Here is a 12751-nt window from a genome sequence, read left to right as displayed (position 1 = left end):
AAGTAGTTGTTTTAAATTCTAAGGTACTTCTAAATACTGCCATTAAATACCTTTTGCTCTCAGTTACCAAAAGTGAATAGTTCCAAGATCTAGTGATCTATAGGGTCACTAGGAATTGACATATAATCCGTTCCAAGAGTACAAATATGCAGGGCTTTCACCTTAAAAGTCCCTCATATTATTTTCTAATCTATTACATTTTTTGAGGCCCCTGGCACCTCAAAGTAATGACACCCCACCTCATTCACTGTCCACAAGAGGTTCACTTCCCAGTTCAGCCAATTGCACAGAATGCCAGTCAGGGCCACGAGCAGCCACAGTTCTGGGCCCTTTCTCCACTTGGCTCAAGACCAGCTTGACTCCTATCACCACGTCAACACACCTCATCCCACCCTCAGGGTTGTTTCAAATTGCTTTAGGAAATTTTAGACGATTTTAAAAGGCATGAGACACCTTTTAACTTTCAATTAATCCTGCAGTTGCGATGTTCCCTTCCTTGCCTCCTTTGCTTTGAAAAGTTGTGGGGTGGCTTTTCATCTCTCTGCTGCAACAGGGAGTTGCAGCAGAAGAATGAAAGATCCACATGCAGCTCCAGATTTAGGGGTTGCCGACCCCTGGTTTAGTCTATCCCCCCTCCAAAGACCATCCGTTTCCCTTACATTTTCACAGTTTAACCAACTTTACTTACTATAAGCTCTACTGTTCCTTTTGTTTCCTGCTTGTGGTTATAGCAGGCGTCTTGCTTGCTAGGTTTGTGGTTTTCACACAGCTGACATTTAGCTACATGCTTTTAAAGACAGCTTATAATTTTTCAGTTAAATACATGTTATGCTAAGCATTTTAGAAACAATACATACTCCATCTTCTTTTGCATATAAGGATTATATATATTTGCATGTAGCGTAATTTGTATATTTATCAATTCCCCACTTTTTACCTTTTATTGATTTATAAATATTTTTCTTTTAATTTATTCAATATTCTCATAGTAATGTTCAAATTGTTTCAATAGCTCTTGGCTCCTTTGTTCATTCTCCTCTGCATCTTTTAAACACATCTCCATCTTTGTATGATGTGGATTCCTTAATAGCATCCATTTAGTTATTGCAGTTTCTATTAATCTTTGGATTAGTTCCCTTACACATGAAATTATACAACATCCTGCTTTTGCTGTATCCCACATATTCTTCAGTGAAGTTTCTTCTTTTCTAATCTCTTTCAAGAAAAAGGCAAGTTCTTTGCGTAAATTGTATAAATTCCTTTTCTTTCAATATTGTTTGGTTCATTGTCCAACGTAACTTCTTTTTTGTCCCTTTCATACAACTTTTATTGGGTTGTGATCTGCCCATGTACTCATTTCAATATTTATTTCTTGTATATTGTGTATTGGTTCAGTTGACATCCATATCATATCTATTCTGGACCAACACATATGTCTATTTGAGTAAAACGTAAATTGATCTTTCTTAGAGTAAATTCCTCGCTAGGCATCTTGAATACTATTTTTTCTTCCACCATTCTTCCACCATTTTAAAAAAGGTTTTGGGAGTGTTTTGCTCACTTTTGTTTATTTTGCTAGTTTTATAATCCAAGTCTGCATCTGCAATTGCATTAAAATCTCCTACAATACATATATGTTTATATTCTAGTTCTATTATTTTCTTGTGAAGTTTACCATAAAACGTATCTTGGTTATTATTTGGTGCATATATTGCCACTAAGAGTATTTGTTTATGGTTCATTGGCAACTCCACCATTAAAATCATCCCTTCTTCATCCACAAATATTTGTTTGGCTTTTCTTGTCTCTTTAATATAAAGAGCTACACCCCGCTTACTTTGTTGCAAGAGGGAAGCATATAACTTTCAAATTTTCAGGTATTTCAGCATTTTTTATATTGCTTTTTAATATGTACTTCCTGTATGCAAATTATGTCCAATTTTAATTTTTCTAATTTGTTAAAAGTTCTTTTCCTTTTTATAGCTGAATTCAGTCCATTTATATTGATTGACAGTAATTTTATTTCTTCTTCCATTATATTTATTTATTTATGGGTTTTGCTGTCCTAGTCACTCTTATCTCTCTCGCTTCTTTTGGCCTTACTCCTTCTCTTATTACTCTTCCCTCCCATTCTCTTGCGTCTTCCTTTTGTTGTATGTCTCTTCCCTCAGTTCTTCATTTCTTCTTGCCATCTAATCTCTCTTTCCTCTAGTGGTCTCAAGTACTGATCATAAATTTTTTCTGCCTTCTCTATTGAATCCAATCTTTGTCAGTGGTGAAATTCATTTTTTTTACTGTCGGTTCTGTGGGCAGGGCTTGGTGGGTGTGGCAGGGGAAGGATATTGCAAAATCTCCATTCACACCACACTCTGGCGCCAACCAGAGGTAATATTTGCCAGTTCTCTGAACTACTCAAAATTTCTGCTGCCGGTTCTCCAGAACCTGAAAGAATCTGCTGAATTTCACCCCTCATCCACTCTATATAACTAATTTAGTTCAATTATGTATTAACTGATTCACTGAAACATTGCATCAAACTTTGTGTTTTTCTTCTAACTGTAGCACTGTGTATGATTTAGATTCTGTGTGTATGAATTTCACCCCTGACACAGAGACACCTCTGTGTCTTTGCTCATGCCAAGTCACCAAAATTCCTTCTGGTATAAGCCATCTAAAGTTCATTCCATTTTGGATTAAACGCTTTGTCAAAAACTGGTATTCTCTTCTTAAATCTCTAACTCTTCTCAGAAATAGCACTACTATTTCTTTCCCTTTATATTTCAAAGGATCATCTGTTGCTCTTTGCAGGATTTCTGTTTTTATTGCTTTCTTCGTAAATCTGATATGAACCTCTCTAGGAAGTTTATTTCTCATTGCATATATAGTGTGCACTCTAAATATTTCATCAATGTCAACCCAAAAAAAATTCCTTAGGTTCTTCCAGTGCCTCTGCCAATAAATCTGCCATTCTATCCACCAAGTTATCTCCCTTTTCTTCTTCCATATTCTGAAATCTCAAATAATAATTAGCTCGATCCATTTCCAAGGATATTATTGTTTTTTCTTTACTTTGATCTGCTGTGAGTCTGTAATCAAGCTCTCCCACTCTTTTTTTCTGTTATTTCAGCTTTCTCTTCTACTTTTGTATATGTTGTTCATTTTTCTCCATTATTTGTTGTAGATTCTCTAATTTATATTCTACTTTTTCATTTTTCTCTTTTATTTTCCCTATTCTTTCCTTCAGATCCTCATGGAGAGTTTGTAACATGGCTTTTAATTCTGCTTGCACAGCATTAGTCTTTTCTTATTGAAGCATGGTTCCACCATTCTCCCACCAGCAAGGCTGGAAGCCACAGACGCAGGCACTGATGATGACGTTGACCTTGTTTTCTTCATATTTATATATTTAAATATCTTGATATTTTTATCCACCAGTAATGTAATTAGATTGTAATTCCAGAGAAAGATGAAGTTGTTACTTGAAATCCAAATCCAATTTCTTAGAATACTTCTTGTCTTCAGGTTCTTCAAACCCTAATCCAAATATATCCCTGGAGCAGGTTTGCAAGGTGACAATTTGTAATCAGATGGCCCATCAAACCCCACAAAACTGCTTCCACTGGTTATTTATATATCAAAAGAAAAGAAAAAAGAATACCCAAAATAGCAATGAAAGTTATCGCTAAAAAGAAAAAGAAAGAAAGAAAGAAAGAAAGAAAAACAAAAAGGAAAAAAATCAGTAAGATGGTAATTCGTAATCCAAATCAGCCCATCAGGTCCCTCAAAAAGGAAAAACAATCACCAAGTTATAGCCAAAGAGAGAGTTCACAGAGCAGCAGCAAAAAAAGAAAAAGGAAGGAAGGAAGGAAGGAAGGAAGGAAGGAAGGAAGGAAGGAAGGAAGGAAGGTCTTATTCCAAAACGTCAGGGGAACACCTTCCACAGTTTTAATTTGTTTTGGTACTTTCCCTTTTAAGTTCCAAGAGTGACACTATTCAACAAAGAAAAGAAAAAAGAACCAGTGTTCTGCTCTCTATTTTAGTTCTTCAGTCAAAACAGCTTCTTATCAATTTAATTCACAGGCTCTCAAGGCTAATTCCCCTTTACTCTTTTATTTTCTAGTTTTCACTTTTGCCTCTAGATGGCACTGTTATTCTGCTCTTTTCTTCCTTCCTCTTTTCATTGTATCTCTCAAAGCAAATTATAAAATACAAGGTTTATTAGAAAAGCAAAGTTAATATAGTCCCGGTAGTTAACCAATATTTCCTAATTTAATGTTTAAGATATCCAGCCCAGATTTTTTGCTTTATTCAAGCATGTCCTTATAGCCAATTTACTTTTTGCAGTGGCTCTTTAAAAAGGCTTTCTTGCCACTTTTTTTTGGAGGTGGGGGAAAGGAGATCCCACATCCACTTTTTGAGAAGAATCTATTCTTCTTTTTCCTTAATTTATTAAATGACATAAATACTTTACTTCCCTTTCTACATATTGCAGTTTAGTTCTTGACACTAAAGGCTTTAATGCTATGCAAGCAACATGGGACAAACATTTGGCTAGGATGCCTTTATTGCTTCTAGTGGATCTCCTGATTGAAACTCTTGTGGCTTGGTTTCTTCTTTTACATTTGGATAGTCTTTTCTTATCATGCTTTCTTTTATACAGCTGGTGCATTTCATTAACTGATCACATGGACTAATTTTTATTCCACTTGCATAGTCATTCTCAGTTAATTTATTTATTTTGTCAGGACTTCTGTGCCCAATTTGTCTGTGCCATATGTGAATCCAATGTGAATGTTTCTCCATCTGGGCAGTATTAACCATCTGATTGCAGTTCAGCTGATACAGTTCAGCTGTGATTTTAGCCTTGCAAGTAAGATATCCCCTTTTGTGATGACACAACTGTCTCCTTTAAAAGTGTGTATTCTTTTACACTTTTGGCTTTCTGTAGTTTTTGCATTCTAACTTTCCAGATTCTGCAATCTATTTTTAAATCACCTTGATTCTTGCACACAAAGGATTTACATGTTTCTTGCTTCATGTAACTGTTTTTATTCCTATTTTTCATCTTTAAAGCAGTCTCTGTGACAGAAGCACTAACACTATTAATGCTTTCCGTTTTACACTTATATTCATCTACAAGTGCCCTTAAAATATTCTAATGTAAGTTCACCATCTGGATGTGCATCAAGTGCTGTGACAAGCATTTCGTAACTTTCTGGTAAACCATTAAAGTCAGTGGTTCTCAACCTTCCCAATGACCCTTTAATACAGTTCCTCATGTTGTGGTGACCCCCAACCATAAAATTGGTGTCTCGGTTCCTAAGACCATAGAAAATATGCGTTTTCCGATAGTCTTAGGCGACCCCTGTGAAATCACAGGTTGAGAACCACTGCACTAAGTAATAGTACTATGACATGAAAATCTTTTATTTCTTCTCCTATACCTCTCAGGTGTTCAACCATTTCCAAGGTTTGCCTTATGTAATCCTGCATATCCTGCACTTTCATCAGCTTGGTTTGGTATAGCTTTCTAATCAAACACTGTGTCAACTCATAAAGCATTTGCATGTCTGTTTATTGATGAGATTAGCTTTTTCATGAACCTTTTGCAATCCTTCCCACATTTCTTTAGCAGTTTTACATTTACATATATGTATGATTTGATCATCTTCTATGCTAAGTTTGAGCTTTCTGATCTTTCTCTAGCCACTCATCTGAAGGGTGTTTTGGCCTACCTCCCTTTTGTTTAATTTCTTATCTTCATGTGACATTGATGTGGAATTTCCCTCATTTTGCAGCATTTTTGTTACTTCATGAAATGTTGAACAAACTGAAGTTTCATCAACAATTACACGTCTACTGATGGTTACCTTGTTTGTGTCTTGGTGTAGAATTCTGTATCCCTTTTAAAATTCATTGTATCCCACAAGTACACCTTCCTTTGAGCAATTCCATTTTGTATGTTTTTCTTTTGGGATGGGCACGTAGACTTTGCTCCCGAAAATTTTTAGAGGCTTAAATTCAGGGCTTTTCCATTCCATTGTTGATATGGAGATTTCTTCATTGATTTTTCTGGTAGTCGATTTTGGAGCTAGCATGCAGTCATAAATGCCTACCCTCAGTATGTAGTTGGCATATCTCACTCAAACACCATGGTTCTTCTACTCGTAACATAGAGTACAATTCATTCTTTCTGAAAGTTCATTTTGTTCTGGGTTGTAAGGAACAGTAGTTTGAAATATTATGCTATGCTTTCTGAGAATCTCCTGTGTATTTTCAACTGTATATTCAGTTCCATTGTGTGTGATGGCTAACCTTTTTGCCATTGCATGCCAAAAGCCAGGGTCATGTGGGGGGTTGTGTGTGGGCGTGCCCACGTCCATAATTATATGCGCCCGCCCCCCACACATGGACATGGGTTTTCCCCAATGCTCCCCCCGCTTTTGCCACGCGATGGCACTGTTTTTCACTCTCCCCAGGCTCCAGACCCTTTCTAAGAGCCTGGGGCTGAAAAAAGCCTGTTTGCCGACTTTCAGTTGGACCGGAAGGCCTGTTTTCGCTCTCTCCAAGCTCCAGAGCCTTTCTATGAGCCTAGGGAGGGCAAAAACAGCCTCCCCCATCTCCCGGAGGCCGGGAACGGGCCATTTCCAACTTCTAGTTTACGCATTGGGCCGTTTTTTGCCCTCCAGAGGGCAAAAAAATTGTCCAATGCGCAAATCAGAAGTTCGGGGATGGACTTCCGGGTTGCCTGTAGGACCATTTTTCTCCCTCCAGAGGCTTCTGAGAAGCCTCCTGAAGCCTCCAGAGGGAGAAAAACGACTCAATGCACAAACCGGAAGTCTGTTCCTGAACCTCCGGTTTGTGCATTAGGTTGTTTTTCGCCCTCTGGAGGCTTCAGACAAGCCTCCGGAGGGCAAAAAATGGCTGAAAATGAAGGCAGAAATCAGCTGGCCAGCGTGTATGCATGCTGGAGCTGACAGGGCAACGTGCCATAGGTTTGTTATCATGGGAATAGAATAACAGAGTTGGAAGGGACCTTGGAGGTCTTCTAGTCCAAGCCCCTTCCTAGGCAGAAAACCCTACACCACTTCAGACAAATGGTTATCCAACATCTTCTTAAATTTAAATATAAATATAATTAAGCCAAATTAAACCTGGTGAACAAATCTTATACTACGATTTCACCAGTTTGTACCCTTTGTGAATAAGACCAAGGAGTATCCAATTGGGCACCTTCAAATCATCTATCAAAACTTTGGGGACATAAAGCAATATTTTGGGCTAGTCAAAGTCAAAGTGTACCTGCCAAGGAATTTCTATTTTCCAGTCCTACCTCACAAATCAGGGGGCAAATTAATGTTTAGTTTTTGTGCAACCTGCACAGAAAAACTGCAAACCTCCCCCTGTACCACAGTGATGAGAAAAGAGCTCTGACCGGAACATGGCGTACTGTTGAATTGAATGTAGCCTTAGAAAAAGGTTACAGAATTGTTGAAATCTATGAGATCTGGCATTTTGAAAGAACTTCAAATGAGCTATTTTCAGGATATATGAACATGCATCTCAGACAGAAACAGGAGGCCAGTGGTTACCCTGAATGGTGCAAAACAGATCAGGATAAAGAGCAATATATTCAGGATTACGAAAAGATGGAAGGGGTCCATTTACGATGTGACCACATTGAAGTAAATCTTGCCAAAAGACAGATTGCCAAACTCTTTTTAAATTCATTGTGGGGCAAGTTTGGCCTGTGCACCAATCACCTGACCACATCAGTGATGACAAAACCTGAGGAATTATTCAAATATCTTTTTGTGCCCTATTATGATGTTTCTTCATGTGAGTTTGTGGATACAGAGACAGCTGTCATGACATGGAAAGCAGCCAAGAACCAACCCACCAAATCCTCATGCACTAATGTATTCATTGCCAGCTTTACGACCGCTTATGCACGGCTAGAATTATACAGACTACTGGAGGAGCTGGGCGATAGGTGTCTATACCATGACACCGATTCAGTCATCTTTGTAAGTAGAGAGGGGGCGTGGACACCCCCTTTGGGTGATTATTTAGGACAACTGACAAGCGAAATTCCACCAAACACTACGATAACAGAGTTTGTTGCGGCCGCCCCCAAAACGTATGCTTATGCTTTGTCCAATGGTGAAGCAGTGGTAAAAGTGAAGGGTATCACACTAAATTGTGGTAATAGCAGTAAAGTTAACTTTGACAGTTTGAAAGAATTGGTAGATGATTATTGTCTGCCTGATGCAGAGAGAAAAAAAGAGATTAGTGTAGAACAGTTGGGAATTGTCAGGGTTAAGAAACAGTGGACCCTAGAAACGAGGGTCCTCCGAAAAACTCTAAAACTAGTGTATAATAAAAGGTTATTAAAGAGTGAGGATTACTGTACACTGCCTTATGGTTATTAAGGATTTTGGAAAATATTGCACAATTTGTACACCCTTTTTCCTGTATTATAAATGGGCCGTCCAATTCTGGCAAATCTTTTTTTATCAAACAAATGTTAGAACATGGTGATGGGGTATTGTCTCAAAGTCCTCAAAATATTGTATGGATTTATAGCTGTTGGCAACCTCTGTACAAAGAACTGCTTAATAAATTCCCTTATATTAAGTTTATGGAAGGTCTTCCGTCTTCTTTTGAAGATGATGTTTTGTTTCCGCCAAATCAAATAACTCTAGCTGTGATAGATGATCTCATGGCATCTGTTGGTAACAGTGACCAAATAGAGAAGGCTTTTACACAGTACGTTCATCACAGAAACCTGGGCATTATTCTCATACTACAAAACCTGTTTTTTCAAGGTAAGAAAATGAGGACAATAGCTCTGAATTCCAAATATTTGGTTTTATTCAGAAACCCCCGTGATCAAATGCAAATTGTCACACTGGCCAGGCAGATGTATCCACTAAGACAAAGTATTTTTTAGAAGTATTCCAAGATGCCACTCACAAACCAGATGGGTACCTATTAGTAGATTTGTCAGCCACCACTCCGGAATCCTATAGGCTAAGAACGGGACTCTTCCCCCTTGATTGGCCTACTGTTTACACAATGAAAAAGAAGAGTAAAAAGTTGTAGCCCGGTTATCTTAGCACTAGTTCATTTAAGATGTCAGAGAGGTTACGTAGAAATTGGGGACTTTTAAAAATCTTAGTAAAGTCCGGACCAAGATAGAGAAAAGCCATTTTATGCAATGCTAATAATGACCTGGTGGGGTCAATAGCAGAAATAGCACTGAACACCATAAAAGGAAATCTTCCTCTGAAACCTTCAGAATTCCGGTCTCTAAAGAGTAAGAAGGGTGTCATTAAAAAGCTGAGTGATAGAAAGGTTTCACTCAAAAAGAAGAAACAGATCATACTTCAGTTGGGCGGTTTTATAGGTCCCTTGCTAGGGGCTGCTATTCCTCTGTTGACTAGCCTGTTAGCAGGTAAACCATGGACCATGCAGAGAAAATGTATCTGGTGTCGCGTCGTCAGATGGAGCAGCTACAGGGCAGGACACCTACTATGGGGACTACAGCCACTAACCGGTTGGATGATGAGATGCGTAACATACTTCAGAGGCATGATTTGAGTGAGGATGACAGGATTTAGCTCTACAATTCTGTACTGCAGAGGTATCTAAGACTGACCAGGCAAAATGAGTCTGAAAAGGACAAACTGAATGTCATTTATCCACCGTGGGAGCCTCAGCCACTTCCAACATTATCAGAACAGCCGCCACAAACAACTCCACAGACCATCACTATGGATGATATCCTAAGCGGTGTGAGCACTCGTTATAGGAAAAATGCAGAACTTTTGCTGAACAAAATGAAACAACACCAGGATGTCTCAACCTGGGATGATCGGGGTACCTTTTTATACAAAGGTGTACCTATTCCCAGTACTAATATTTAAGACTTGGTGAAAGGCACCTCACAATACCGAGCCCCTACTGAGAAGCGGAAACCTAAAGGATGGGATGATTTTATGAATGCTATGGCTGAAGTGAATGTTCCAACTTCTGTGTTGGGGTCTACTGCTGTTAAAGAGCAAATATAAAAGTTGAAAGATACTCTGATTGTTAAGGATGAAACTGCTGCTAGCCCCAACTCTGTTATGACAGCACCTTTTGGGGCGCAGAAGGCGATGTTTACAGGCACACCCACTAGCCCTTGGACAATAAAACCTAGATGTCAGCTCAGGTTTGGTGACTGGCTCAATTTTTAAAATGAATAAAAACACAGTGAATATTAAAACATTTAAATCTTTTTATTTATTTTAGAGTAAGGCATGAATGCCTGCATGCACTGGTGATGGTTACAGGGTCCAAGCCCCCTCCCCACCTTTATAGTTTTTACAAACAGCTTTACCATTTGATCATTTTTAATATCTGCATTGGAGTACATCTTTAAAATATTTTCATAGGTCACTCCTTTAGTACAGTTCAGTAGAAAAAATGCACAGTGTTGTCTGTAGGTCACAGCACTGGGGTGTTGCAATTGTCGTTGGTGAAATGTGTACTTCTCAGCTTGCTGCTCCCAAAACATCACTATGGTGTCAGGAAAGTCATGGCTATCCGGAGGTCTTCCATAAGAATCAAAAAATTCACCATATCCTGGAAATGGAAAGTAGAGGGCCAGCTAGTACTCCCCAGGAAGACTATGAGGATGGGTATTTATGATTAATCCAAAAGGTCTTTTGGTGATTTGTCTCTGGGGTAACAGGTCACAAGGGTAGACCCCTAGAAAGGCCTTATTTCCAGAGAACAAATGGAGGAGCTGCTGTGTATCCATACTCACATATAATCAAAAAGTACATTCCTTGTGTGACTTATTTCAATAAGGTTTTCAAAGATTGCATAGAATATCATGTTAACAGTGTTGGGAAGGGGCTGTGCAAATCTAATTTCGGCTCTGAGGTTGCTGTTCCTGATCAATGAATAGTGCTCAGAGCATCCCTGATCAGGACTCAAGTCAAAACAATACAAAGTATACACTCGGTTAAACTCTTCCCGGTTGATTAACATTGGTCTGTCTTTCATGCCTTTGCCTGTTGCTTGCACCATCTGCATGTACTCTCTCACAAAAAGACCATGCTCATAATCGGGCTGAAGAGGCTTTGCGGGGATCTGTTCGTCATCACAATGCAGGGCGCAAAATTGACATTGCAGTGTTGAAAATTGAATGGATTTCTTTCATAATCTCCACTAAAAACTGCATTGTCCACAAACCCAATCACTAATTGTTTAGGCAGTTGACCCAGAAATAGATTTTCCTGATTACACACAAGACTACCTGCGGGAATGCTGTAAACCTTCATCCCCACTCGATCAATGGGGTATTTGGCATTGGAGGTGAGCAAACCTTCTGCATGGCCAAGGCACACTCCCGGGGCTACTTTCACACGTTTTACAAAGAGAGAAGCTGCCAGGAGTTGCACTTTGTAATTCTCATTGCCATCCTTCATCATGCAAAATTCATTTCTGCTTCTTGTGAGTTTGACTTTCACATCTATGCCATTAATTAGCAGTCTGTCTTGAAAAAACAGATCGCTATGCAGAGGCCCAAGCAGGTCCAATTTTCGACTACCGGCCGTGTGTCTCGCTCTCGCTTTGAAACCAGAGTTCCCAGCTGCTGTCAGTAGAGTACTCTCCATGAGATCTGAGTCATCTTTGTAAAATCCCCCAGAAGTAAATTGGGTGCCCAATGCATCACCACCAAAGTTGAGAATCAGTTCAATTACGGCCCTATACGAATAGCAATGATGGCTCTGGGTAATGAGTCGATCTCCCAAGGTAACATCCAGCTGGTTAAACAGAGATGCTATGGGGTAGTTGGCCAGGGCCACCCTTGCCCCATCATCAATATCCGACCCATCCACTTTTACAATCTTGCAACTCACATACAGGAGGGTGTTGTTTAAATCCGTGTAATGCTCACCATGCCCCGTGATGAAAAATTCCAGGGGTCCGTTGGGGGTTAGCACTGATAAAGGGGGGATCTTGATATAGGTACTGTTTTCAATACTGGTCTGTGTAGGCGCCAGTTGAAAAAGATCCAGTTCAGATTTGACACATTCCTCTGAAGCAGAATGAATAAATGACATAATGTATTAGAATATGTCTTCCTTGTCACAGTGTTTCCTCTTGTGCACACATCTCCTCTTGGTATGACGGGGCTTTTTCACAAGTCTTCTCTTTTTAAATGGAATAGGCGGGCCCGATGCGTAATTCTTCCTGGCTATGGCCAGCCCTGATCCATCCTGCCCATTCTCAACAACACGGGATACAAGATGCCCCGCAACATCTCTGGAGATGTTTTTGGTGGCAGATTTCACATGCGGTTTTATGATTTCTAATCCTTGCCTCAAAAAAGGCATTGCTTTTCGAAAAAGTCCACGGAACAACCCTCCTAAACCAGTCCCATACATAATGGGGGCTCCTCGGAAGCCTGGAAGGCCTCCCCCAGCTTATGCCCTGTAGTAAGCCACATAGTTTTGAGGTCTTTTGTGCTCCTTGTTTACAAACATCCTTCACTTTTCCAAGGCCTAAAATGAAGCTTGACAATCACCTTCCCGTGATAAAAATGCACGTTTTTGTCCTGGTCGGTTTCGATTTCTATAGTAATGGTATCGATGTGATGTTTTCTGACTGGCACATAATGTGGATGGTCATAGGTCATAGTTATGAAATCATTGTCTTGTCCCTGCACCGGTACACAGCGTAGTAACGGCACATA

The 12751-nt window shown here is 39.4% G+C and overlaps 1 protein-coding gene across 1 annotated transcript; it reads right to left on the bottom strand.

The window, feature by feature from the left end:
- Nucleotides 1-11093: 11093 nt before the first annotated feature.
- Nucleotides 11094-12119, bottom strand: LOC148043322 (uncharacterized protein F54H12.2-like). The gene has a single exon (XM_087726290.1). It carries the CDS (start codon nt 12117-12119, stop codon nt 11094-11096), a length of 1026 nt encoding a protein of 341 aa, XP_087582416.1.
- Nucleotides 12120-12751: the final 632 nt, after the last annotated feature.

This window comes from Thamnophis sirtalis, unplaced genomic scaffold, assembly GCF_051295495.1.
Source record: "Thamnophis sirtalis isolate CommonGarterSnake01/CBP01778 unplaced genomic scaffold, rThaSir2_p1.2 scaffold_12, whole genome shotgun sequence".
Taxonomy (NCBI): Eukaryota; Metazoa; Chordata; class Lepidosauria; order Squamata; family Natricidae; genus Thamnophis; species Thamnophis sirtalis.
Note: the sequence above shows the minus strand (reverse complement) of the source record. Positions and strands in the feature narration are given on the sequence as shown.

Bases quoted from the DNA above. Each gene is read 5' to 3' on its own strand.
- LOC148043322 (XM_087726290.1), bottom strand. From the start codon at position 12,119: ATGTCATTTATTCATTCTGCTTCAGAGGAATGTGTCAAATCTGAACTG.